The sequence below is a fragment of the Phascolarctos cinereus genome, unplaced genomic scaffold (genome assembly GCF_003287225.1).
Source record: "Phascolarctos cinereus isolate Bilbo 61053 unplaced genomic scaffold, phaCin_HiC Scaffold_4;HRSCAF=312, whole genome shotgun sequence".
Taxonomy (NCBI): Eukaryota; Metazoa; Chordata; class Mammalia; order Diprotodontia; family Phascolarctidae; genus Phascolarctos; species Phascolarctos cinereus.
Genome location: NW_027555847.1, coordinates 187,538,699 through 187,563,470, shown reverse-complemented (window position 1 = coordinate 187,563,470; position 24,772 = coordinate 187,538,699). Strand labels below are relative to the sequence as shown.

Genomic DNA, 24,772 nt, shown 5'->3' with positions numbered 1-24,772 from the left:
ACTGTATTTCACTCTATCGTATCTCCCCCTACCCTGTTTATTCTGTTCTCTCTCTCCTTTCGTGCTGACCTTCCTCAAAAGTGTTTTGCTTCTGACCATTGCCTCCTCCAATCCACCCTCCCTTTTATCACTGTCACCCTTATCCACTTCCCCTCTTACTTTCCTGTAGGATAAGGTACATTTCTGTACCCAATTGAGCGTGTATGTTATTCCCTCTTTGAGCCAGTTCTGATGAGAGTAAGTTTCATTCATACTCCCTCACATCAACCACTTTCCCTTCCACTGTAAAATCTTTTTCTTGCCTCTTTTATGTCACATGATTTACCCCATTCTACCTCTCCCTTTCTTTTTCTCACAGGACATTCCTCTCAATTTTATTTTTTTTTACATATCATCCCTTCATATTCAGTTCACACCTGTGCCCACTGTTTATATCTACTCCTTCTAATTAGCCTAATAATGAGAAAATTCTTACATATACATTCCTATTTAGACATATTTTTACATTAATCATATTGTCAAGAAGAATTAGAACCAATAGGAAGAACCACAAGAGAGTGGAAACAAAACAAAACAGAAGGGAAAAAAAAGAGCAAATAGTATGCTTCTATCTGCATTCAAACTCCATAGTTCTTTCTTTGGATATGGATAGGATTTTCCATCATGAGACTTTTGGAGATATCTTAGATCCTTGCTTTGCTGAGAAGGGCTAAGTCTATCAAAGTTAATCATCGCACAATGTGGCTGTTACTATGTACGGTGTTCTCCTGGTATTGCTCATTTCACTCAGTATCAGTCCATACAAATCTTTCTAGGTTTTTCTGAAGTCCACTTGCTCATCATTTCCATTACGTTCATGTACCACAACTTGTTCAGCCATTCCCCAATTGATGAGCATCCCCTCAATTTCCAATTCTTTGCCATAAGGTGTTATTTTCTTCAGTATTTTTTTATGTCTCTTTTACCAACCTGTTAGCTTGTTTTTCATGATTTTCTTGCATCACTCTCACTTCTCTTCCCAGTTTTTCCTCTACTTCACTTACTTGATTTTTAAAATCCTTTTTGAGCTATCCCATGGCCTGAGACCAATTCATATTTTTCTTGGAGGTTTTGGATATAGGAGCTTTCACTTTGTTGTCTTCTTATGCATGTGTATTTTGATCTTTCTTGTCACCATAATAACTTTCTGTGGTCAGAATTTTCTTCTGTTGTTTGCTCATTTTCTTTTGACTTTTAAATCTTTGTTAAAGTAGGGTTCTGCTTCCAGGGTGGAGGGTGCATTGTCCCAAGCTTCAGAGGTTTTGTGCAGCTGTTTTCAGAGATAAGTTTTCCAATTCTTTCAAGGTGGTATGATTTAAGGAGAGATGTTTACTGCTCTCCTGGCCTGTGCTTTGTTCTGTGCATGATCACAAGCACACTTTTCTGCCCTGGAACTGTGGCAAGGGTCCTTGCTCCACAGTGGTCGCAGGCTCTGGTTTCCTAGTGCTCCTCCTTGCCCAGGGACTGCCACCCAGCACCATGACCGGGATCTGAGTATGGGCAAAGCAACAGAGTCCTGCCTCAGTGCTAGCAAAGAGACCACTGTAATCTCCTGACTAGTTATTCAGCCCCTTACTGTCTGTGGGCTGAGAGTTCCCTGCTTAAGTGACTTGTGACTCTTGTTCCTGCTTTGCTGGGGCTGGGTCTATGCTGGTGTAGACTGTGCTCCACTCTCCCCCAGGTGCGACGGACCTTTCCTGCTGACCTTCTAAGTTGTCTTTGGCTGGAAAATTATTTCACCCTGTCCTTTTGTGGGTTCTGATGCTCTAGGAATTGTTTTATGGCATTATTTAAAGGTGTTCAGAGGAGTTTTGGGGAGAGCACAGGCAAGTTGCTGCCTTTTTTTTACCACCTTGGCTCCACCCCCCAATACTTTTTTAAAAGATGAAATTAATGCCTAAATGCATTGTGCATTTTTTGGTATATGTCTGACTCTTCATTTCTCTCTGGCATTGAGGTTAGCACAATTTCTAATATTTGACAATAGCAAATGAAACTATCGTTACGTGTATACAGGAAATAAAGCTGTACCTGAATAGTAGCTCTCAGTAAAGATTTGATTGTCTGTTCCTAAGATCAGAGGTACAAATATAGCGACTAATCCTGAGCCTGAAAAGGGGACTTGCAAGAGAAAGTTAGAAATCTTAACTGGCACACATCTTCTCCCATAATGATTTTTTTATTTTATTTGAGAAAGTGGTGAGACTTTCTTCTACAGTAAAAATTTGTGTCAGTTTTCCTTTTTACATTGAAATTAATTTTTAAAACTAAAAGCAATTCCACTACAGTGACTTCCGAACAGACATTTAAATGTTTTCTTCTTATTTTGTGAACAAAATAATATTTAAAAGATGCTGAATGTGGGCACATTAACAGAGTCTGAGTTGAGGGCTGTATCACTGGGTTTGTGATCTTATTAATACCATGATGCTGGTCTAATTTGTATCCTGTGCTGTTCAGTTTTTGGCCAAGTCTTAGCAATTTTCAGCAGAACAAGGTGAACCCAGGATGGCCTCTATTCTTCTAGTGTTTGTGGTGTTGGTGGCTTTTTATCATGAGGGATTTTCACCGTCATCTTGGGGAGATTTAAGATTAAACTGTGGGCACTTAGAGACTAGAATTAACCAAATGTGAATGTGCTTTGTGTGTTTTAAGAACTGTGTCCTGAAGATGTTAAATGTGGTAAGCCTTAGTTTGTTGAATTTGTATAATTCTTGTACGTAGGATTTGGTGATGATAGCAGTCTCTGGGCTCACTGGATATGGTAGGCCTGCCCTGTGCCATTTAGAAACTTTAATCTTGGGATTTTCTGAGAACTGTATTGAATGAACTTCTCAGAACTTTTTGTATGGCACTTGGGAAGCCATTGAGAATTACCAAATGTATTTTATTGTAACTCTTTGGTACAAGGAACTGGGGGAGGCATTTGAAAGGACAATTCTTTAGCCCAGAGATCTTTCCAGACACAGACAAATATGTTAAATGCACCCTTGTTGATTTGCTTAGAAAGAGGGAGGGGTTCTGCATCAAAAATACACAAGGTCAAAAGGAGATCATTAACTCCACTCATGAACTGAAACTCACTCTTTGAAATTTCCAGAAAGAGATGAGTGCCTTTGGAGTAGGCTCTTGCACAGGCTTTAATTGCCTTCCGCTCTCCTGGCAAAGATGTTGACTGCTTGCACCTTGGAGCTACAACGGAAAGGACTGGCTGCTGCTTTTGCTTTGTATCTCTTTCCTTGAATTTGGGTGAGCACTCCTAAGCTGTACATGGCTAGCCTAGCTATACTTTGCCCAGCAAATCAGATGGCAAGATCCCTAGGTTTCCTCAGTTGAGGGTGACCAGAAGAGGAATTTCCTACATCAGAAAGGCTGGTCCCTGATAAGATGAGAAGCTCAAGCCCTAGACTAGTTGATCAGAACTCAGGCTCAGGAGTTTCCTGATCTGTACTGTATGTATGTCTAGTCTTGACTTCATCAATATGGTGGACCAGTTAGGAATTTGACATCATGGCCTATTGCACTAGGAGACAGTACAGGGATGTAACTGCCCCAGACAAGAGAGCAACACTAAAGATCCAGCAGTAATAGCATTTCTTCCAGGAAAGGATCAGAGTCAGGCCCCAGTAGTATCCAGCATGGGGAACAGTGGCAGCATTATGGCCCAGGCATAGGGTTTGGGAGCTTCTAGTGCTGAATGCTCTGTCTTATTGGGGGGCAGGCTACATGTAGTACTCAGATCATGACAGAGTGGTTAGTGGTATATGCCACAGTGTCAGCAAGCAAGTAAGTGATATAAGACCCCAGAGGAAATGGGCAGAGGTGCAGACCTCCATAGTGGTAGCCAAGGGAGCATAGAATTTATACACCAGAAAAGTAGGCAGTGGTCTACCCAAGTATAGGTGTAGTTTTTTACTTACTGGAATCTGGAACTGATGAAGCCTTTCCACATTGCTGCTAATATAATACTCGGTGGTCACTGGACAGTTCCTATGTAGGAATGGCTGTTGGAAGGTGGCTTGTTGATGGGGAAAAGATGAAACTAAACCCAGTCCCTACAGAAGAAGGGAAGCAGTCACTGGGTAGAGATCTCTAAAGGTACCACCCCTCTCTCTCCTTTACTTCCTTTTCTGAAAGGATTCCCAGTAAACCTTTTATTTTATTTTTTGTTTTGTTTTGTTTTTTTAAAGTGAGGCAATCTGGGTTAAGTGACTTGCCCAAGGTCACACAGCTAGTACATGTCAAGTGTTTGGTCTGAGGCCAGATTTGAACTCAGGTTCTCCTGACTTCAGGGCCGGTGCTTCCACTGCTCCACCTAGCTGCCCCTTCAGTAAACCTTTTTTTAAATGATTCATGAGTGTCTTCCTTTCATTTCAGTTTTGTAAACTAGCCATTGTTAGGTTTGGCCTACTACATGTAGTAGGAGAACAGTATCAGTTTCATCAGGGAGCACTTCAGCCACAGAGCTGAAAGGGAAAATGGGAGATGGTAGGTGTTACCTCATCCCTTTTTCACCTTGGATTCTTCTGACATTGCCACTTTCCAGTAGAGCGTTGCCCCTCCTCTCTGTATTTTATGTGTTATTGCATGGTTACTGTGTCAGGAAAAGTACATATTGTTGAATTAATATTTTCTTATAAAGAATTAGATACAGAAAAATGTATTTTCAGCAATCTCTAGTGGAAGATTACAGTTTGTGGTGGTTGTGGGAATCTAACCCCCTATTTCCCATAAATTCAGTATATCAGCATTCAAGTTTATGACTTTCGTTCTGTTTCCTAAGAACGTTACCCATGTGAAAGTTGAGGATTAACTGTATTTATGTGTTTCTTAACCATTTAATGTGTATGATACTGTTACCACTTTTTATTAGGTTCTTTTTTTTTTAATATCACTGATTAGTTAATGATTTGTAACACTTTTTCATATAGCTCTAAATAGCCTGGGTATCTTCCCCTGAAAACTGCAATTTCATATCCTTAAACCATTTATCAATTGAGGAATGGCAATTATCTTTATAAAGTTAAATGAATTCCTTATATATCTTGGAAATGAGATATTTATCAGAAAGACTTGCCACAAGAGTTTTTTCCCCCATAGCTAATTGTTTCCTTTTTAATCATAGCTTTATTGTGTTTGTGTAAAAACTTTTAAATTTTTTGTAATCAAAATAATCCATTTTATCATCTTTCATTTTGTCTTCTCTATTCCTTGTTTCATTATGAAACTTTTTGCTATTCAGAGATCTGGTAGGTAATTTTTTCCATGTTTCCCCAATTTGTTTACAATGTGATATTTCATATCTGGATCATGTTCCCAGTTGGAACTTAATTTTATATAAGCTGGGAAGTATTAGTAGAAATTTAATTTCTTTCATACTATTGTCCAATTTCCTTAGCAGTTTTTCTCAAATACTGAGTCTTCATCCCAGGCTAGAATCTGTGTTTATCAAATATTAGGGTATTAGATACATTTGCTTCTATATGTTGTGTCCTTAATCTGCTCCACTGATCAGTGTATTAGTGCTTAATATATATTCATTTATAGACTGACTTATTTTTCTCCAGTACCAAAATGTTTCAGTAGTTACTGTTTTGTAATATAGTTTGAGACTTGGCATTGCCAGGCCCCTTTTCTCTTTTCTCATTATTATTTCTCTAGGGATTCTTGGTTTTTTTCCTTATCCTGTAAAGTAATTGTGTGATGATTTGATTGATATGGCACTGAATAAGTAAACTAATTTAGTTAGTATTGTCATTTTCATTATATTGGCTTGTCCTACCCATGGGCAGTTAATATTTTTCCAATTATTTAATTCTGTTTTTATTTCTGCAAACAGTATTTAGTTATATTTATATAATATCTATATGTACCTTGGAAGGTAGACTGACAAGTGTGTTATACATTATCAGTAATTTTAAATGGAATTTCTCTTTCTCTTCTTTTTTCTGTTGAGTTTTATTGGTATTATAGAAAAGCTGATGATTGGGGATGGAGCCAAGATGGCAGAGTGAAAGCAGTGACTTGCTTGAGCTCTACCCCAAACCCCTCCAAATACTCATAAAAAATGGCTCTAAACAAATTCGGAAGCAGCGGAACCCATAAAAAGACAGAGTGAAACAAATTTCCAGCCCAAGACAACCTGGATGATTGATCAGAAAGGTGTATCGTGCAGTGCTGGGAGTGGAGTACATCACGGCGTGGGCGTGCGGGCCGCAGTGAACCTGGAGCAGGCCTCAGAGGACTGAATCGCGAGCAGCCATGGCAGTGTCCAGACTCCTCAATCCACCAATGCCAAAGACAACTTCGAAGGTCAGTGGGAAAGTCTGTTTCTGTCAAATTCTGAGAGAGGAAGGCGGGGTTTAAGCTCCATTCCCCAAGAGCGTGGCCCTGGGGGGGCGCAGCTGCTTCCCAAGCTTCCAGCCCATAGACGCAGGGGGAATCCAGTGGCTGATCAGAGAGGGATTGCAAGGATCTCTTTGCCAGTGCTGAGGCAGGAATCTCTTGCTTTGCCCGTGTTTGGATCTGGGTCACAGTTCTGGGCGGCAGTGCTGGGGTGAGGAGGAATGCTGGCGTGGTGGAGCTTGTACTGGCTGTGGACAGGAAACCTTCCTCACAGTTACAGGACAGAAAGGAGTACTTGTAGTCACAGGCCAGGAAAGGAGTAAACACCTCACCCCTTATCATACCACCTTGGAAGAACTGAAAATTTACAGGTCCCTACATATATCTCTGAAAACAGCAGTACAAACCCCTGAAGCTTGGGACAGTACATTCTCCACATTGGAAGCAGACTCTTACCTTAACAAAGAGTTTAAAACTCAAATAATTGGCCGGGATCATGAGCAAGCAGCACAAAAAGAGTCAGATTATATTATCTTACTTTGGTGACAAAGAAGATCAAATATACAACCAGAAGAAGACAACAAAGTCAAAGCTCCTACATCCAAAGCCTCCAAGAAAAAAATATGAATCAGTCCCAGGCCTTGGAAGAACTCAAAAGGGATTTTGAGAAGCAAGTAAGGGAAATAGAGGAAAAACTGGGAAGAGAAATGAGAGTGATGGAAAAAAATCATGAAAAAAAAGTCAACAGCCTGCTAAAGGAGACCCAAAAAAACAGTGAAGAAAATAACACCTTAAAAAATAGCCTAACCCAAATGCCAAAAGAGGTCCAAAAAGCCAATGAGGAGAAAAATGCCCTAAAAAGAAAAATTGGTCAAATGGAAAAGATTACTGAAGAAAATACTTCCTTAAAAATTAGGATAGAGCAATTGGAAGCTAGTGACTTTATGAGAAATAAAGACACTGTAAAACAAATCCAAAAGAATGAAAAATTAGAAAACAATGTGAAATATCTCATTGGAAAAACAACTGACCTGGAAAATAGATCCAGGAGAGAGAATTTAAAAATTATTGGACTATCTGAAAGCCATGATCAAAAAAGAGCCTAGACATCATCTTTCAAGAAATTATCAAGGAAAACTGCCCTGATATATAGAACCAGAGGGCAAAATAGAAATTGAAAGAATCCACAGATCTCCTCCTGAAAGAGATCCCCAAAGGAAAACTCCTAGGAATATTATAGCCAAATTCCAGAGTTCCCAGGTCAAGGAGAAAATATTACAAGCTGCCAGAAGGAAACAATTCAAGTACTGTGAAAACACAATCAGGGTAACACAAGATTTAGCAGCTTCTACATTAAAGGACCAGGGCATGGAATATACTATTGCAGAGGACAAAGGAGATAGGATTACAACCAAGAATCACCTACCCAGCAAAACTGAGCATAATCCTTCAGGGGAAAAAATGGTCATTCAGTGAAACAGAGGACTTTCAAGCATTCCTGATGAAAAGACCAGAGCTGAATAGAAAATTTGACTTTCAAATACAAGACTCAAGTGGAACATGAAGAGGTAAACAGGAAAGAGAAATCATAAGAGACTTATTAAGGTTGAACTGTTTATATTCCTGCTTGGAAAGATAATATTTATAACTCATGAGACCTTTGTCAATATTAGGGTAGTTGGAGGAAAAAAATTATACGTATGTAGGATAGATATAGATAGATAGATAGATAGATATAGATAGATAGATAGATAGATAGATAGATAGAGGGCACAGGGTGAGTTGAAGATTAAGGGGTCATATCTGGAGATTAAAATTAAGGGATGAGGGAGTATTATACTCAGAGAAGAAGAAAGGAAGAGGTAGAATGGGGTAAATTATCTCACAAAAAAAAAACCAACAAAAGAAAAGTCTCTTACAGTGGAGGGGAAACGGGGGAAGTTAAGAGGGAATGAGTGAATCTTATTCTCATAGGATTTGGCTTAAGGAGGGAATTCAATTGGGTATGGAAATCTGTTTTACCTTATAGGAAAATAGGGGGAGAAGTGACCGGCCACAAGCAGTCTTTTCTCTCTTGGAACTGTGAGGAGGGTTTTCTCTGCACCTCCACTACAAGCTCCACCTTGCCAGAATTCCTTCTAACTCCAAGAGCGCCACCCAGAACTGTGACCCAGATCCAAGCACGGGCAAAGCAAGAGATTCTTGCCTCAGCGCTGGCAGAAAGATCACTGCACTCCTCCTCTGATCAGCCACCTAATTCCCTCTCAGTCTGTGGGCCAGAAGCTCAGGATGCAGTCAACTGGCTCTGAGACCTAGCTCCTCTCTCACTGTAGAAATACACTTTTCCCACTGACCTTCTAAGTTGCCTTTGGCATTCCTGGGTTGAGAAGTCTGGAATCTGCCACAGCTGCCTGCCATTCAGTCCTCTGAGGCCTGCTCCAGGTATGTTGTGGCCTGTGTGCCCACGCCACGCTGTGCTGCTGTCCTAGCCTGGTGTGATATACCTTTCTGATCAACCATCGAGGCTGTCTTGGGCTGGAAATTTGCTTTGCTCTGTCTTTTTGTGGGTTCTGCTGCTTTAGAATTTGTTTAGAGCCATTTTTTTACTGATATTTGAAGGGTTTGGGGGAGAGCTCAAGCAAGTCACTGCTTTAACTCCACCATCTTGGCTCACCAATTATGATTTTTTTATGCCTCCTTTTCCATTTGGCCAATTCTACTTTTTAAAAATTATTTCTTCAGTGAATTTTTGTACCTCTTTTTTCCATTTGGCCAATTCTGCTTTTTAAGGAGTTTTCTCTTTAGTGGACTTTTTTGTGTCTCTTTTACCCTTTGGCCTATTTTGTTTTTTAAGGTATTGTTTTCTTCAGTATTTTTTATGCCTCCTTTACCAAGCTGTTGACTCTTTTTGTCTTTTCTTTTTTCTTTTTAGACAATTGGGGTTAAGTGACTTGACCAGCTGTCGCATAGCTAGTTAAGTGTCTAAGGTCAGACTTGATCCACAAATCCTTCTGACGTCAGGGCTGGTGCTTTATCTTGTTGACTCTTTTCTCATGATTTTCTTGCTTTACTCTAATTTCTTTTCCCAGTTTTTCCTCTACTTCTCTTATTTGATTTTAAAAATCCTTTTTAGGTCTTCTAGGACCTGAGTCCAGTTCACATTTTTTCTTTGAGGTTTTACATGTAGCTACTTTGATTTCATTGAGTTCTTCTGATATTTCAGTCTTTCCTTTCACCACAAGTAACTTTCTATGGTTAGGTTCTTTTTGTTGTTGTTTCCTCACTTTATTTAGCCTATTTCTTGATTTTTAACTTTATGTTAAATTTGGGCTCTCCTCCTGGCATGGAGGGGGTGCTATCCCAAACTTCAGGTTTTTCATGCTGCTATTTCCAGAGCTAGTTCCGGGGGGTGGTGGTGTAGGGGTGGGGGAATCTGCAAGTTTTCAATTCTTCCTAGGTGGTGTGATCTAAGAAGAGGTGTGGTTACTGCTTTCTTGGCCTGTGCACTAGTCTGTGAGTGACCATAAGCACTCTTTTTTTCCCCCTGGAGCTGTGACCAGGTCTCTGCTCCTGCAGTGCCAGCAAAGGGTCCCCTGTAATTTCCTTATGACCGGTTGCCTGACCCCCTTATCTTCTGTCTGCTGAGAGCTCTAATAGTCGCAGTGCTGATTCAGTCACCTCCAAAGCCTGCTTCTGGCTTGCTGAGGAATGGCATGTGCTGGACTGTGCTCCATTCTCATGCCACTGAGAGAGACCTCTCCTGCTATTTATCATTTTTAATGAAAGATTCATTTATTCCTGTGTTTTCTAGTGTATTTAACAAAAAGGGGTGTTTCTGTCAAAAACTTTTTCTGTATCTACTGATATAATCATAAGAATTTTTAAAAATTGTTGTTAAGTTTATTATGGTTAAGTTTATACTTTTCCTGATATTAAACCAACTCTGCATTCTTTGTATAAATTCAGCCTACTTATAGTGTGTAATCTTTTTGATATGTTGTTTTAGCCTCTTTGTTAATATTTCATTTAAAATTTTTGTGCATCATGTTTGTTAGGGCCATTGGCAAATAGTTTTATTTAAATTTACTCTTGTTTCTGTATCAAATCCGTATCTATGTTATACAGTGAATTTGGTAAAAATTCCTTGTTGTTTTGCAAAAAAGTCATGAAATATTGGAATTAATTGATTCTGGAGTGAATCTAAGGCTTCTTCATTTCTTTTCCCCCTCAGAAATTTGGTTATTTTAATTTTTCATGTTATCCTAATTTGGATTTTTAAAATATTATTTTTCATTTATTCATAAAAATTAATAAAATATATTTATAAAAATTTTAGTTCCAAATTCTTTTCTTTCCTCTTGCCCATCCCCCATTTTGAGTTTACATGGGGCTTTACATTTTGTTTAGTTTGGTTTTCTAATATTTTTAATTGCATTCCCATTTCATTTTTCTGTTCTTTCTCTTTTGTTAAGAAAAGTGTTTTTAGATATACATTGTTCCTAAAGATTTTGGGTGTTTTTTTTTTTAGTTTTTTTTCTGGAAGCAGTCAGGATTAAGTGGACTGGCCCAGGTTCACATAGCTAGGAAGTGTCTAGGGCTAGGTTTGAATTCAGGTTCTCCTGACTCCAAGTTTGGTGCTCTATCCATTGTACCACCTGGCTGCCCCAGGGTTTTTATTTTTAAATTAAAGTTTTATTGTGTTTTAAAATATGAAAATATTCTTAGTTTGCCAGTGATACAAACTAGATAGTAGTTGCCAACCCTTGTTGTAAGACATGATCAAATTTATTTTTTTAAGAAGCTATGCATTTTTGGGCAGCTTGGTGGCAAAGGGGATAATGCTGGACCTGGACTCATCTTCCTAAGTTCAAATCTAGCCTAACACACTTACCAGCTGTGTGCCCCTGGGTAAGTTAATTCTGTTTGCCTAAATTTTCTCATTTGTAAAATGAGCTGGAGAAGGAAATGGCAACCAGTATCTTTACCAAGAAAATCCCAAATGAGATCTCAAAGAGTTGGACGTAACTAAAAAATGACTGAACAACAACAAAAAATTGCATTTTAAAGGTAGCTATGTGGTTCTGTGAATAGAGCATTGGGCTTACAGTCAAGAAGTCCTGAGTTCAGATCACGTATTAGATCAGTGACTCTGAGCAAAATCAGTTAAGATCTATTTATCTTTGTTTCTTTAACCCTAAAATTAGGATAATAACAGCATGTACCTATCTCAAAGGTTTGTTATGATGATTGAATGAGGTAAAATTTGTAAAGTGTTTAACTCAGTGCCTGGATCATAGACACCATATAATTGTTGATCTGTTTCCTGTGAATAGCTAAAAAATATGCATATTTCTGTTTCCATTCATTAATCTCCTAAGGTCTGTTTTATCTAATTTTTCTAAAATTCTATGCCAGTCATTAACTTTTAGTTTGTTCCCCTCTCCCTCCTCTTCCCCCTGTAGTTTTAAAACAAGCATTTCCATAACACAGTAAAATTTAAAAAAAGATTGTACATGGAACTGCAAATCTACTATGCATAATTTGTATTTCTTTCAAATATACAAAATTATCATGTAAATTTTTTCTCCTTCCCTCCACCATGATGGCTACCATTAAATACAAATAGGTATACACATGTAAAATTATTCTATATATACACTTCTATTTAGACTTTCTTATAAAATTTCTGACCTACTCTGCCATCTTCCCAGAATGCAACATTACCCCTCCCTGACTCTCCTTAGCCACATCAGCTAGATTTGACAACACCAACTAGTTCCAAAACTAAAACAGGCTTGTATTACAAACAGTAGGAAGCATGTATTTAGCCACCTCTTACTGCTGTGGCCATCAGGTTAGCTGTGGAAAACCAGCTCAAGAGCCACTAAAAACTAATTAAGTCCATTTTTCTCCCTATTCTATTCAGTATTAATTATTTCCAATAGTCTTACAGTATTAATGTGGCTGTACAGGCATGGACAATAGAGATGCCTAAGTGGTTTAATGGAAAGAGTCAGAAGACCTCGGTTTCAATCCTAAATCTGTTATTTTTACTACCTGTGTAGTCTCAGGCAAATCATTTCTTCTCTCTAGGCCTCAGTTTCACCTACAAAAACAGGAGAGCTGGAATGTAAAGATCTTTATGTTTCAAGTATGTTTCTTATAAATAATATATTGTTGGATTTTGTGTTGTAATCCATTTTGTTAACTTTTTCATTTTATGAGTGAGTTTATCCCATTCACATTCACAGTTAAGATAGTTAATTGTTTCTTTTCCTCCATCCTATTCTCTTATCCTTTTTCTTTTGTATACTCACCTGTCTTGTTTATTTCTAGTTAATAACTCTTTCTTTTTTCCCACTTTTATACTTTTCACTATCTCCTCTCCAAACTTAGTCTGTTTTGCTTAAATAATATTTGTTATAAGGAGAGTGCTTTGTAACCCTTAAAACATCACATAAATGGGACCCTTTAAAGAGCCTTTAGGGTAAGCACATTCTTAATATGTGTGAGTAAATTAATTAAAAGCCACAAATACTTTAATCATTATCTATTTTAGGGAAAGACCACTTGGATAGTTTAGTGAGTGAGGAACAAGAAGACTACTCTCAAATTTTTATCCTAAAAATACTGCATGAAAATTGTTTTAGTCGCTTTTTCAAAAATGTTTGACCTTCCAGAAACACAGGAGGTAGAGGTGGTACACATAAAGAAGTCAAAGGATTTAGTGCTGAAAAGGACCTTAGATTTTGATTCCAACTCTCCTGTTTCATAGGTGAAACTGAGGCCTAGGGAGATGAAATGATTTGCCTGAGGCTATACAGGTAGCCACAGATTTCAGGCATATGGGAACTACTTTTCTAAAAGTGTTTAACACACAATTTTGGTGGCTTCTGAATATCAGAAAAGCAGCTTTATCACAGTGGAGAGACACAGAAGAGGGGCAGTTCCACCAGCAGGTGACTTATGGCACGATCTGTTCCTTAAAGGGACCAAGGACATTAGGCTTTGAAGCCCAGAGTTCTCAGTTACCGAGGGCATGTAAGTTTTCAATTTAATGTGCCTCACTTCCAGGTGTCTGTAATTTGTGCCCATTCTTCCCCATTGGATGGTATGTGCATTGGTGGGAGAGTGTGACCCAGTATACCAGGTTTTTGAGTGGACTGTTATATTATGATTATTACCACTTTGTGTTCTGGTAGTATTTCATATTTATGAGTTAAGGCTGTGAGCTTGGCTGATTTATTTAAATGGGAAGCACACTGATCAGTACTCATGAACTAGAGTTGTAAATAGTAGATGTATATTTCCCCCATACCAGGGTTAGCCCTTGCATTATGAGAGCAGCATAATCTCTCTGTCTTTGAGGAACTCTAATCTGCTAATCTGGGTACAGGTGGGATGAGCCTTAATCTAGGAAGAGAAAGAGCCTTAGAGAGAAAAGTTGCCTGGGCAAGTCTGGTGATAATAACAGTTTTACCACAGCAGTAATTATGGCAGGAAGCAATAGACTTTGAGTTATGTTACAATGAAATCAGGCCTATTTTTGAATGTAACTTTTGAAATAACTTCATTGTTTTTTAGCCTTTTTTTTTCAGAGCAAGACTATCAGAATGACTGGCATGAAAAGGCTATATATTGAAGTGACTGTAATAAAGGAAGAACGAATATTTTGGTTATAAAGTCTTTATGCTTTAAAATTATGTATTTCAAATATAAGCAAAATCCTATAATGATTAACATTTTAAAATGTTTTAAATATTATGATAATTAGATATTTTCTGGTGTTATGAAGTGACCTTTTCTATAATTTGTTTTATATTCTGACTTTTTCTTCTATAGGAAAAGGAAGAATTAATTGAAGAGTGGCAGCCAGAACCTCTTGTTCCTCCTGTTTCCAAAGACCATCCTGCTCTTAACTACAACATTGTTTCAGGGTAAGTATAGTTTGCCTACTCTAGAGAATTTAAAAATCTCCAGTTTAGTTGCTGTATTTGTTGGAACTTATGATGTTCCTTTCCTATCTAGAAATTCAACTGAAATGTTTTTATTAGTTAGCTTCTGCAAAGGAGTATCTTTGTTTTGTTTTGTTTATCATCTGCTATCACAGACTCCTTTGGTATAATTCTTGTAGCATAGAAGTTGACAGAATCACAGATTTTCTCAGGTGTTTTTGTAGAATGGATGGAGGATTAAAAAAAAAAAGGAAGCAGAAGTAAGGACTAGGAAAGTTAAGTTAGGTCCTGGGATCTGGATTGTAGGATGTGTAAATAGGATGTGGCAGCTTGACATATTATCAACTCATATGGACATGCATTTTGAAAAAGAAGCAACTGAAGTATGGAAGTTATAAACTGATATTAATTTGTGGAAAAAGTAGTTGGGAGAAAAAATCTTTACACTCAAAAAAAATCTTTACATTTATATAAAAAATTTTGAATCGTTTTTCTCAATCCAGTTAAAGGTGTTAAGATGTTCAGATACCACTTTTTTACTACTTAGCCCCCTGAAGTTACATTTGGTTGTCGTGTCTCTTTCCATATGAAAAATATCTAGTTACTCCATGGATATTATTATTTTGATAAGAGTCTTAGAAGGAACTTGAGAAAAAAACGAATAAAAAAGCAAAAGGCTCTTGGAAAATAAAAAGCTTCTACTGTTGCAGCTGTATTTAGATATGTACTATTTTTTCTGTAATATTTTCCCTCAATTTTCCACTTGCTTTCTGAATTCCCTGAAATGAAATTGCCCATTTTAGGAAATGGAATCTATCCTGCCCCTCTTCCTTTGACTTTTCTTAACTTTTTATTTATTTATTTTTTTGATCAATTTTTTGCTTTTAAATACAAAATAAGAAAAAAAATTGTCACATACACAGCAGACCATAAGAAAGAACTCATTTTATAAAACAATAAATTTCCATCTCAAGGAAACCTATCTAATAAATAAAATACACATTGTTTTCAAAGCTGCCCAGTTTTTGTTTGCTTCTTGTTGGTTTTCTTTTGTTCTCTGCTGTATACCTTTTACTTATTTTTTCACCTTCTTCCCTCCTCACCCCCAAAGAAGACTGCAATTAAGCATGGATATATATATACTTATACATAGATACCTATAAACATATACATAAATACACATGTACACTCACACATATATTTAAGACCATACAGTGCTTTTTTTTATCATCTGTTTCTCTGAAGGTGAATAGCATCTTCCTTCTTAAATCCAAGTCTTTCCATGTTCTTCTAAATCAGCAGCTCATCTTTCCTACACAGCAATATTTCAACCCAGTCACATGCTATCTGAGAGATTGTCTGTGGAAGTTTTTTTTTCCCAGTTTTCTTCATTCCTTCTGTTCTTGGCTACATAGGTTTTATTTATACAAGAAAATTTTAATTTAAAATAATAAAAATTATCCTTTTTACACTTTAACAATGCTCTCGCCTTATAATATAATGTCTGATACTGCTGACTCTACTCCTTTTACATCTTTTTCCCCCAGTTTCTTTGCAGTTCCTGACCTTTTGTTTTTCCAAATAAACTTTATTATTTTCTCTAACTCAGTAAAATAGTTTTTTAGTAATTTAATTGGGATGACATTGAATAAATAGATTGGTAAGGTAAAATTGTCGTTTAAAAAAATTATATTGGCTTTACCTACCCATGAAAAATAAATATTACTTCAGTTATTTAAATCTGAGTTTATTTGTATAAAAATATTTTAGGTTTATGTTCACGTAGTTCTTGTGTCTTTTGACAGGTATATGCTCAAATAAATATGTTATACTTTTTAGGTATTTTAAATGGTCTATAACAATATTGAATGATGCTGACACATAGTATAGGTTCTCTATTTTTCATTTTTGATTAAATCTATTTTCACTTTAACTTTCAGATCATGATTACTATCCCTGCTTTTTTAATATACTAAATTCTACTTCTGCTCTTTATCTTTGTGTGTGTCTCCCAATTTTATAATGTTTCCTGAAAGCAACAGGTTGTTGAATTCAGATTTTTAATCTGCTATCCATTTCCATTTTATGGTTAAATTTGTCCCAGTCACATTCTAAGCTACAATTACTTGTGTATTTTCCTCCTTCCTGTTTTTTCTTACTATGCTTCTCTCTGTTTATCCTGCCCCTCCTCACTTCTCTGCTTTACTTCTACATGCTACCTTGTCCTCCTATTCCCTAACTTACCTCACTCTTCTAAGAGCCCCTCCCTTGTGCTTCCCTCCACCATATCTCCTTACCCTTTTATTTCTTTCTGAATTTAGGAGACTTTTATACCCTTCTAGATGTGTATGTTGTTCCCTCTTTAACCCAAGCTTCTTCTGTATCAATTTTTCCTTTTATGCTTCATTTGCATGAGATAATTACTCCTTTTTATCTCTTCCTACACAGTTTTAATTTTTTAGAATCATCTGATTATACTTAGCTCCCCTCACGCCTTTCTTTCAAACTACCCAAATAATGATAACAATCATAAGAGTACTGCTAATATTTTTACATATACAAAGTAAATAATTTGACCTTATTGAGTCCCCTATAATTAGTCTTTAATGTTTACCTTATATTTCTCCTGTATGTTATATGTCAAATTTTCCCTTAAGTTCTGGGGGTTTATCACAAAAAACCTTGAAAGTCTTCATTAAATGTCCATTTTTTTTCCATTCAGGATTATACTTAACTTTGCTGGTTAAGTGACCCTTGGTCATAACCCCAGCTCTTTTGCTCTGTGGAATAGAGTATTCCAAGACCTACAGTCCTTCCGGGGTAGTAGCTGCTAGGTCTTATGCAATTCTTCTTCTAGCTCCATGACATTTAAATTGTTTTTTTCTTGTTGCTTCCAATATTTTCTCCTTAATCTGGGAGTTTTGAAACTTGGCTATGATATTCCTGAAAGTTTTCCTCTTGGGATGATCTGTTTCAGGTGATGATTGGTGAATTTTTTTTTCTGTTTTTACTTTGCCTTCTTGTTCTAGAACTTCAGAGCAGTTTTCCTTGATAATTTGTTGTAATATCGTTATCAAGATTCTTTTTTTATCATCATTTTCAGGTAGTCTGACTATTCTTATATTACTTCTCCTTGATCTGTTCTCTAGATCAGTTGTTTTTCTGATGAGATGTTTCACTTCTCTTCTGTTTTTTTCATTCTTTTGATTTTGTTATATTATTTCTTGGTGTCTTAGTCATTAGTTTCTCCTTGTCCAATTCTAGTTTTCAAGGAATTATTTTCTTCCTTAAGTTTTTGATTCTCTGTTTCTAGTTGATTGACTTTTCATAATTTTCTTGATTTTCTTAGATTGTTCTTTTTTTTTTTAGTTTTTCCTCAGTCTCTCTTATTTGATTTTTAAAGTCCTTTTTAAGTTCTTCTAAGAACTTTTTGTTTTTAGTACCATTTCATGTTTCTCATTGAAAAAGGAATGGCTGTTTTAGTTCCATTATCTTTCTCTAAATATGAATCCAGATCTTTCTATATCCATAGTAACTGTCTGTGGTTGGGTTTTTTCTCCTTGCTTACTCATATTGATTGATTGATCGATTGATTGTTTTAAGCAGCTATTAGAGTAATCAGGTTGTAGTCCCAAGGTATGGGGAATGATGCCCCAAGCCTCAGGTCCTTCTTAATATCATTTTCTGAGGTCTTTCTCAGGGCTGAACTTTGGGCTGTCCTCACCATGGCTAGGGTTCCCAGCCACCCTGCCCTACACATGATCTTGCTACCTTTGGTCACTCCTGGTGGCTGCCAACTACAGCTCTCTGTCTCTGCCTCAGAATTGAAATAGGGTACTCTGCCCTCCTTCAAGTGCCCACAGCTGACAAGTGCCCTTCCCCTTGCTACTGCAAGCTCCTTCACCCTGCAACCACAGCCCAGGATGCATCTGGTCAGCACAGCCGTGCTTGGAGACCCTGGACAGTAGAAGGTCTGATCCCCTTCCCCCCCCGCCCCCCACTGTCTGAGAGATGAAAGTTTTTAACTCTGCAGTTGTCTCTTGGTCCAGCTGCCCCCAGAGTTTGTTGTTTGTTGTTTGTTAATTCAGCAGAGTTGGTGTTTGAGTTTCACTCTGGCCAAACCTCCACCCTGGAGGTTAGGTGTTTCCTGGGGTCTTCCCATATTTTCTTAGGAGAACAGCTGCTTTACCCTGTTTTTATTTCTGCTGCTCTGAGGTGATATTCTGGGTTTTTTTGTTTGTTTGTTTTTTGTGGAGGAAATTTGGAGAGCCATCTTCCCAGAATCCTCTCCCTTAACTCTTTATTTTGAAAAGCTACTTAACTCCTAAGAAAGTGGTGCTTCTTTCAAACTTTGTGATATTTCTTCTTGAAGTTGGATTTAAAGCTGATGTAAACAATTTACCCATCTTAATGTACTCTTTATTTACTTTCTTTTTTTCAGAACAGTAAAACATAGGAACATTACCTATATTATACTTAGGAAATAGTAAACTGTTAATTGCTCAAGGCTTGAAGGATGTGTGTGTTTGAAATTTGTAATGACCTTTCAGTGTGATGTTTTGATTGTTAAGATATAGGAAATACTTGAAGTACTTGAAGTACTTATGGTATTGTATTGATGAACAAATGAGATAATTTATATAAAGTGCTTAACAAAACTTAAAGCTCTATGTGAATGTCAGATATTCTTATTTTTGTTACATGGGAGAAATTGAATATCAATATGCAGGTAGAGTGCAGTGGTAAAGGTGATGTCTCTCTAAATTGGGTGATGTTTTGTTTGATATCCCTAATATATGGATTTATATTTTAAAAATTATTTTTCTTTTTTTTTTCTTAGCCCTCCAGGCCACAAAATTGTGGTAAATGGAAAAGAATGCATAAACTTTGCATCATTTAATTTTCTTGGACTCTTGGATAATTCTAGGGTAAAGGTAAGTAATTTAGTGATAACATTGTTGACTTCTAAGATAAGCTACAATTAACATCTCTGGAGTCTCACATTCTTTGTATATAAAATGAAGTGGCTGAACTAAATAGTTGTTTCTGACATATGTTTCAACTCTAAATCTATGATCCTATCATACACTGACCATATGATTAGTCAGTTTTTTTCCAGTTATTTATTTTATGTTTTCTTAGTGCATTATAGTTATTTTACTAAATTTTATCTCATTGGCTTAGTTAGACTCACTATCGAAAAAAAAAAAAGCACTGGATTTGTTGTCAGAGGGCCTGGATTCAAATTCTGGCTCACTTAGTATTTGTATTAGTTACCCTTTCTGGACTTAAATTTCTTCATCTTTAAGGTGCCTAAAGCAAATTGTCTGTAAGTTTCTTTCCATATATAATTTATGAGTAGAGATAAATAATCTGGATTTGGTGGGTACTATGTGCTACACTGGTGGGAGAAGAAGCCAGAGAATTATGTAAATTTGGTCTTAAATAGTTGGCAGTTCTAAATTTTGCTGGGGAGCTATTGTGTTTTTTTCTTAGAATTGAGAGCTTTAATTACTAAGCTCTAAAATTTAACTTTTCTGCATGTTTAGACTTCTGTCCACATTTTGTGCTTTTTCTTATTTCAAACCACAGATAAAATTGGGATGTTGATAATCACATAGTTGTTCATTCAGATTAAATAATAGGAAATATCCATTTTTCTTCATTAAATTTTCTTTAAAAATTTTTTTTTTTAATTATAAAGGAGGCAGCCTTAGCATCTCTAAAAAAATATGGTGTTGGGACTTGTGGACCTAGAGGATTTTATGGCACATTTGGTAAGTATATCTTCCACATTCTTTTTAATTCACTGGTTTGCAAGTTACTATATATTAAGTTAAAACCTTTATACTAAGCTCTCCCAGTATTTTAGGAAAACACCACAGCAACACTCACTGATTATTATTAGATTTCATCTTCGTAAATTGATACTGTGTTACTTTTTTCACTTCTTAGTATTTTTTACAGTTTGATTCTAGAGTGAAGTTAACAGACAAGTATAAAACATTTTATTTGGTTCAAAGTTGACTGTGACTTGAAATGAATGAAGCCATAAACATAAATTTTGATGTGGTAATTGGTCAGATATTTTTAGGGAATTACCATGAAAAGGAGTGTATTCTTTTCCCCTTTCAGAAAGGGTAATCAGGAAACATTAATTTCTTCCTACAATTCCTAGAGACAGGCTCAGAAAATAGTTTTGTAAGCTATTAATTTTTTTTAACCTTTATAAGGCTAACACATAGAAAGAACTTGTACATTAGTTGCTATTACTGTTCTACAGTTATAATCAACTGAACTGGATACACTAAAAAATATGGTGGTGAAAATATTATTTCTCATTATCAGCACATCAGTAGTAAAATTGGTTTTATCTGAGATAGGATATTAAGTGATCAGAAAAGCTTTAGTTTGAAGATTAGAATAATTAGCCAGAGACTATGAAATCTTTAACATTAGAAAATCATCAAATATGAGCTTGATGCTTAAACTTTGTGGCTGAATTTATACACTTTAGATTTGATTTATCAAACTAAAAATCTACAAGTATTAATACTATTGAATTTGCTAAAATGAAATATATTACTTGAAATTAAATTTCTAGACTCTGAGACCTAGATGTCCACCCAACCTATGTATTCCTTTAAGTGTATTAGGAAAAGGAGAAGTGTACTTTGCAGGTGCTCCCGTTTTTCTTATTTCCTTTATTTCTACCCTGAGTGTCTAGATCTTTTTTATATTTTGGGGTGCTATTTTGAAGTATAGATGGGCTTTAAATTAATCAGTAATTATTTATTAAATGCCTGTTGTATGCTTTGGGGATATAAAGACAGATATGAAAAGTACCAGCCTTCAAAAGTACCAACCTTATTTAGTTAGCAGTTTGTGGAGGGATAAAGAAAGTTGCAGAGTAATTGTGCCATATGAAGGCAAGACCAGAGAATTTTAAAGAGTTTAGGAATAGCCTATGTCAGATTTTCTCTTTTGCCTCTAATGCAAACAGAACACATGGAAGTTCTTTTGTTAGAGGACATTTACTAAATATGGACGAGGAGCAGAAAAAGGTGGTAGAATCTTCTGCTACTGCTCCAGCCTATGAAGAAAAATTAGATACTGACTTTCCCAAGGACATGTAGGAAAGTGTGTTTTTCTGTACTTACGCAGGACCTTCTATCCCTCATGAAATTGTAGCACTGATTCTTATGCTAAACTTAGATTTCAGGGTCAAAGTAGACAAAGCCAGGCTCTCAAGTTGATTCTGGCCTTTTTTATTGGTGGACTAAGCTTCTCATAAAAATCAGAGCCACCTCATTTATTTTTTAACATAATTTATTTATTTTGTTGAATATTTCCCAATTGCATTTAAAAGTTCTTTTAACAAACTCATTTTTAAAAATTTTGAGTTCAATTTCTCTCCGTCCTGCTCCTATGCCTTGAGAAGTCAAACAATATGGTATTGGTTATACATGTGAAGTCATGTAAAACATATTTCCGTATTAACCATGTTACAAACACACACACACACACACACACACACACACACACACACACGTAGCAGTTTTCCTAATGAATCCTTTGGAATTGTCTTGGATCATTGCCTTGATCAGAGTCTTTCACAGTTGATCATTGTACAGTATTGCTATTTCTTTGTACATTGTTCTCCCAGTTCTGTTCATTTTACTTGCAGCAATTCATTTAAGACTTCCCACGTTTTTCTGAAATCATCTTGTTTATCATTTCTTGTAGCACAATAGTATTCCATCACAATCATATACTATAACTTGTTCAGCCATTCCCCAGTTGATGAGCATTTCTTCAGTTTCCAATTCTTTGCCACCACAAAAAGAGCTGCTATAAATATTTTTGTAAAAATAGAGCCGCACCATTTAAAGGCAACATTTGATGTCTGATGAACTTACCTTTCTGGGAGAGATCTTTATGGATCTCTTACTTAGGCTTGGTCCATGCCCTGTCAGCTTCTCTGGTCCTGATTCAGCATAATGTAGTAACTGTGCATTTGTACAGTCTATTTGTTACCTATGCCATATTGATTCCTATTTGTGAGCCTTTACTCTGCCTAGTTTACCTTTTTGTTAAGGAATTACTCTCTACCTTCTTTCCTGCTGCTTTCTTTGGCCCATGAGGCCCAATACCTCATGATTAATTCTCACTCCATCCTTACTTCAATTTCCTGTTACCCTCATATCACCTAGTGAAATGGTTTCCCAGTCCTGCTAAAAGGAGCTGAACTTGACAGCTATATTAAATTTAGTTTCTACCTTTGTTCCCTGTATCTATACATGATATCAGCCTAGTTTACTTCCAAATACCTGTAAAAAATGACTCTAAACAAATTCTAGAGCAGCAGAACTCACAAAAAGACAAAGTGAAGCTAATTTCTAGCCCAAGACAACCTGGATGGTTGATTAGAAAGGTCTATTGTGCCAAGCTGGGAGAGAAATGCAGTTCAACGTGGGCGCGCAGGCAAGCACCAGGCCTCAGCGAACATGAAGCAGGCCTCAGGAGACTGAATCACGGGCAGCGTGGCAGTTTCCAGAGATGCCCAAAGGAAAACTCCAAGGAATATTGTAGCCAAATTCCAGAGTTCCCAGGTCAAGGAGAAAGTATTGCAAGCAGCCAGAAACAATTCAAGTTTTGTAGGAACACAATCAGGATAACATAGGATTTAGCAGCTTTTACGTTAAGGGACCGCAGGGCTAGGAATATGATATTCCAGAGGGCAAAGGAGATAGTATTATAGCCAAGAATCAACTGCCTAACTGAGTATAATCCTTCAGGGGAAAAAATGGACATTCAGTGAAATAGAGGACTTTCAAGCATTCTTGATAAGACCAGTGCTGAATAGAATATATGACTTTCAAACACAAGACTCAAGAGAATCATGAAGAGGTAAACAGGAAAGGGAAATCATAAAGGACTTATTAAGGTTGAACTGTTTACATTCCTACATGGAAAGATGATATTTGTAACTCATGAGGCCTTTGTCAGTATTAGGGTAGTTGGAGGGAAAAAATTATATGTATGTATGTAGGTAGGTAGGTAGGTAGAGAGATAGATAGATAGATAGATAGATAGATAGATAGATAGATAGATAGATAGATAGATAGATAGCACAGGGTGAGTTGAAGATGAATGGGTGATATCTGGAGAATAAAATTAAGGGGTGAGAGAGGATTATACTGGGAGAAGGAGAAAGGGAGAGGTAAATTATCTCACATAAAACAGACAAGAAAAGTCTTTTATAGTGGAGGGAGGGTGAGAGGGAATTAGTAAATATTCTCATTGGATTTGGTTAAGGAGGGAATATCATACACTCAATTGGGTATGGAAAGCTATTGTACCCTGTAAGAAAATAGGGGAGAAAGGGTTAAGAGAGCAGGGGAATGATAGGGAAGAGAGCAGTTAGGAGGAGGGGGTAATCAGAAGTAAACACTTCTGAGGAGGGGCAGGGTCAAAAGAGAGAACAGAATAAATAGGGGGCAGGATAGGATGAAGAGAAATATAGTTAGTTTTCCACAACATGACTACTATGGAAATGTTTTGCATGACTACATATGTTTAACTTGTACTGAGTTGCTTGCCTTCTCAACGAAGGTGGGTGGGGGAGGGAGGAAGGGAGAAAATTTGAAACCCAAACTTTTAAAAACAAATGTTAAAAATTGTTTTCACATGCAACTGAGAAATAAGATATGCAGGCAGTGGGGTACATATAGGAAAATAGAAGAGGAAGGGGATAAGAGACTTAGTTTTATCTTGCAAAGAAATATTCAAGCTGTTTTGATTTGACATGATATCACACAGAAATGCAGCATTCCTATAGAAATCTTCTTTCAATAGTTCACATTGCTGATTCTGTTCTTTGTAAAATTTAACAATCTGTTCTTGCAGAGATAAATTTTTGGCTAACACCTGTCCTGCAATAGCCAGTGCACTTTAGAACAATATGGCAAATCCACACTGATCAACTTTAGCATGTTACGAAACTGACAATGCCATGTTGCATTTCCACAAATATAGTTAACAATACTTATAACTTGCTGCAAAATGTCACTTAAAATAGTAGTGTTAGTTTAGAGATTTTGCTGATGCAAGATATAATGAAAAGACATGAGAGCATATGGATCTGTTAATGCTTTTTTTTTAATCTGTGCAGCAAATTCTTCATGTTTTCCTATCATGGAAGGTGCACCATCTATACATATACTCACTAAATTTACAGTCCAGTTTCATGACATTTACCTTGAAAGTTGTTGAAGGTATCTATTCCGTGTTCTATTCACAAGAGTGCTCAAAGCAAGTAATTCTCTGTAGCAAAGAAAATCTTCTGTTATGACCTGAATAAAGTATAAAACCTGTGCCGAGTCAGTAGTATCAGTTGATTAGCGGTAGAATAATGTATATTTTCCTTTTGA

At 36.6% G+C, this 24,772-nt stretch overlaps 1 protein-coding gene across 3 annotated transcripts in view; it reads left to right on the top strand.

Moving 5' to 3' along the window:
* Positions 1-24,772, top strand: part of SPTLC1 (serine palmitoyltransferase long chain base subunit 1) — a 91,850-nt gene that overhangs the window by 6,182 nt on the left and 60,896 nt on the right. For 2 of the 3 annotated variants that reach the window (XM_020976689.2, XM_078152834.1), the window contains exons 3-5: positions 14,227-14,321; positions 19,180-19,273; positions 20,044-20,116. In XM_020976689.2, the coding sequence (XP_020832348.1) occupies positions 14,227-14,321; positions 19,180-19,273; positions 20,044-20,116 (262 nt within the window). Of the gene's footprint in view, positions 1-5,984; positions 6,352-14,226; positions 14,322-19,179; positions 19,274-20,043; positions 20,117-24,772 lie in introns of those variants that run through there. The other variant, XM_078152833.1, reaches the window with a different exon arrangement.